The sequence below is a fragment of the Otolemur garnettii genome, unplaced genomic scaffold (assembly GCF_000181295.1).
Source record: "Otolemur garnettii isolate 467f Iridium unplaced genomic scaffold, OtoGar3 scaffold00067, whole genome shotgun sequence".
Taxonomy (NCBI): Eukaryota; Metazoa; Chordata; class Mammalia; order Primates; family Galagidae; genus Otolemur; species Otolemur garnettii.
This window is the reverse complement of record NW_003852462.1, coordinates 465,586-469,167: the sequence shown is the minus strand read 5'-3', so window position 1 is coordinate 469,167 and position 3,582 is coordinate 465,586. Positions and strand designations below refer to the sequence as shown.

Here is a 3,582-nt window from a genome sequence, read left to right as displayed (position 1 = left end):
AAAAAAAAAAAAAAAAAAGTTGACACCCTCTAGAGCAGGGGTTCTCAACCTGTTAGTTGCAACCCACAGAACTGTATTAAAGGGCCACAGCATTAGGAAGGTTGAGAACCACCACTCTTGAGCCTCACTCAGACCAAAATGGAGACCCTCAGCTGCCCCAGCTGCCCATCCTGGTCACCCAAAGCCTCCACGAGCCAGTGGCCACAAGCACTCACAGCCTGGTGCTGCCGGGTCTCCTCATTCAGGGTCTTCCTCCTCTCCTCAGCCTGTACGCGGATCTGCTCATTCTTCAGCTGTTCCACAGCGGCCTCATACTCCTGCAGAACATACCACCTGGCACCTCAGCTGGGCTGCGCTGCAGCAGTTGGCTGGGCTACAAAGGCTCCCAGGCACAGCATCCCATACTTCACACAGCCTGCTCTGAGCAGCAGGCCTAACAGGGTGGGAGTGGGTCCAGGCCAAGTGGAACTCCAGGAAGAGCCCAAGAAGGGCCCCCTGGGAGATCAGACAGAGGCAGACAGGCAGTCTCCTAGACACTGCTACTGCCTTCCCAGAGGCTGTTTCAAGTGGATCCTGTCACAGTCTTTCTTTTTTTTGAGACAGAGTCTCACTGTTGCCCTAGGTAGAATGCTTTGGTCTCATAACTCACAGCAACCTCCTGAGCTGGGACTACCAGCACCCACAACACCCAGCTAGTTTTTCTATTTTTCAGAAGAGATGAGTCTCACTCTTGCTCAGGCTTGTTTCAAACTCCTGAGCTCAGGCAATACATCTGCCTTGGCCTCCCAAGAGTTCTAAGATTACAGGCGTGGGCCACTATGCCTGGCCCCTTACTTCACGGTAGCCAAGGGCTGAAGGTACTCATTGTGTGCTCACCACACACTCCATTGATAGGAGTCTTGCTGGGCACAAAGAAAATGCCCTACCCTCCAGAAGACCAGCCAAGGGACCTTGCTGCAAACAGGGAGTCAGGCCACATAGCCAATACCCAGTGCCTCCTTCTGTGGGATGAGGGTCCCAGTTTCACTCTCCCCGGCCAGTATCAGGTCACCACTCACTTTGAGCTTGGACTGCTGCTCCAGCTGCAGTGTCTGCTCCTGCATCTGCGCAAGACTCAGTGCCTCCTTGGCATGGCCTGCAGGGGCAAGCAGGAGAGGGGCCATTAAGACACCAGCCAGGCACGCATTCACATCCCAGCCCAACTCACCCACCCACCCTCATTCCTGGCCAGCCTGTACCCAACGCCGCCTCCCTACAAAGGCCGCTGCCTATCTCTAACAAAGAGCCCGGCATATTTTGTAGCCTTATCTCCCCCAGAGACGATCCTGGAAAGCAACACAGGAAGGTCATTCCACACCCACCAAGGGCAGGAAACAGGGCCAACACAGCAGTCCCATCCCTATTAAACCGAATCATATTTTTCTCAAGTTTCCAACACCCATTGTCACTGAGTTGCTGTGAAGTCGAGTGAGGGACTGAAAGTTGAATCACGCACAAGGTATGTGCTGTCACACAGTCACACAAACACTGTATCTTCCAGGTGCATTTTGCTTGTAAGGGGACTGATACAGGTCAATATTTGAGTGTTCTGGAAGAAAACTAAGCACTTTACTAGCTGAAGAACCAGCATCAGGTCTCAAAATTTTCTGTGATGACAAATTTCCCATTCACTACAGTTTACTATAAAAACCTAACACACAGGCTTGGCGCCTATGGCTCAAGTGGCTAAGACGCCAGCCACGTACAGCCAAGGTGGCGGGTTCAAAGCCAGCTCGGGCCCACCAAACAACAATGATGGCTGCAACCAAAAAATAGCCAGGCATTGTGGAGGGCGCCTATGGTCCCAGCTACTCGGGAGGCTGAGGCAGAAGACTTGCTTGAGCCTAGGAGTTGGAGGTTGCTGTGAGATGTGATGCCAGGGGGACACTCTACCCTGTGTGAGCATTCTACCAGGGGGACAGCTTGAGGCACTGTCTCAAAAAAAAAAAAAAAAACCTAACACACAAAGAAAAGAAAACCCCTCCTCCATTCTCCTGCATTGGCTCTTTGTTCACTTGTCTTTTCCCACCAGAGCATCTCACTGTTTGAAGCTTTCAGAGTACACTACAGACCTCAGGACATGTCACCCCCAACTATAGCAACAATTTACCACCTAAAACTCAATACTTGTTCATAGTTGGTTTTTTTATTTTTTTGTTTGACAAGGTCTCACTCTGTTACCTGGGCTACAATGCAGTGGTGTCATCACAGCTCAAACTCCCTGGGCTCAAGGGACCCTCCTGCCTCAGCATCCAGAGTAGCTGGGACCATAGGCACCCACCACAACACCTGGATAGTTTTACTACTTTTAGTAGAGACAGGTCTCTCTCTTGCTCAGGCTGGTCTCAAACTCCTGGGCCCAAGCAATCCTCTCACCTTGGCCTCTCAGAGTGCTAAGATTACAGGTGAGCCACCATGCCCAGCTGTCTTTTTTCCTTTTCTGATGGTTAAATGACATGACCTGAGCATGTCACAGATACATTTCGTGTGCGTATGAGGCAGATGTAGCCGAATACTCTGTCTTGTGCTGCCTGCTGGGGCACATGTTTTGCATGAACTCAGGCAACAGGCATCAACACCAAAGCCTAGCAAGGACCTTAGGAGCCAACCTTTGAGGCCCACATGCTCTGCCTGGGTCTCTTGTGACCACAAGCAGAGCACAGAGGGACCTATCTCTATAGGTAGGCTCCAGGACTCATCCTGTCCAACTGGTAAGGGCTGAACAGACCCTGAAGGCCTCTCCAGTACCTCACAGCCTGTCTACGAAGGGGCAAGGGCATCCCAAAGCAGCCCACAGAAGCATGGGAGTCACAGTCCAGCACTGCTGCCCTACTCACTTATGACATGACCTTCAGCAAGCCTAACTGGTCTGAGGCAATTTCCTCCCTGAACATGGAGCACATACAGCCCCCATAGCAAGTATCTTGGGAGAACAGACTGAGGAAGAGCACAGGCCACACCCACACAACCCCTGAAACCACAAGCTCTGGCCTTCATTGGAGCAAGAACTCACCACCACGAAATTATTACCCTGTGCTATCAAGTAGATCCCAGCATGAAGCAGAACTGAGATGTGCCTCAAGGGATAGCAGAGGGTTAGGGTCTTCCCTAATGGGCTACCAGGCACATGGGCAGGAGGCATCCTGGGAAAAGGCTTTGGGGATAGGAAGGGCAGCAAACCACAGAGAAACATTGTCACCAGTCACCAGTGAGGCCAGGAAAGATGGCAGGAATGAAAAAGAATCCATATCCAGTACAGAACTCACAGAAAATGAAGCCTGATGAGGTGAGACCAGGCCTCCAAACACAGCATCCTGGGGTCTGCAGTAGATGCTGTTTGGCCAGTAAATGACAGCTCAGTTTTGGAGAATAAAGGCAAAGACACTAGAGACTCAGGCGGAGAATGTCCCAGGCCAGGAATTCTGGGGTGGCCAGGACAATTCTGAGGTACAGGTAGACAGGTTGGAGAGGGTCCCCAGCCGTTCCCCTCGGACTCACTAAGATTGCTCACACAAGCTTGTGTAACTACATGGGGGGGGGGGG

The 3,582-nt window shown here is 51.7% G+C and overlaps 1 protein-coding gene across 2 annotated transcripts in view; it reads right to left on the bottom strand.

The window, feature by feature from the left end:
• Positions 1-3,582, bottom strand: part of LOC100942087 (ATPase family AAA domain-containing protein 3) — a 27,211-nt gene that overhangs the window by 19,468 nt on the left and 4,161 nt on the right. For both annotated transcript variants that reach the window (XM_012807348.2, XM_003793303.3), the window contains exons 2-3: positions 1,059-1,135; positions 216-317 (exon numbers count right to left, since the gene is read on the bottom strand). In XM_012807348.2, the coding sequence (XP_012662802.1) occupies positions 216-317; positions 1,059-1,135 (179 nt within the window). The remainder of the gene's footprint in view (positions 1-215; positions 318-1,058; positions 1,136-3,582) is intronic.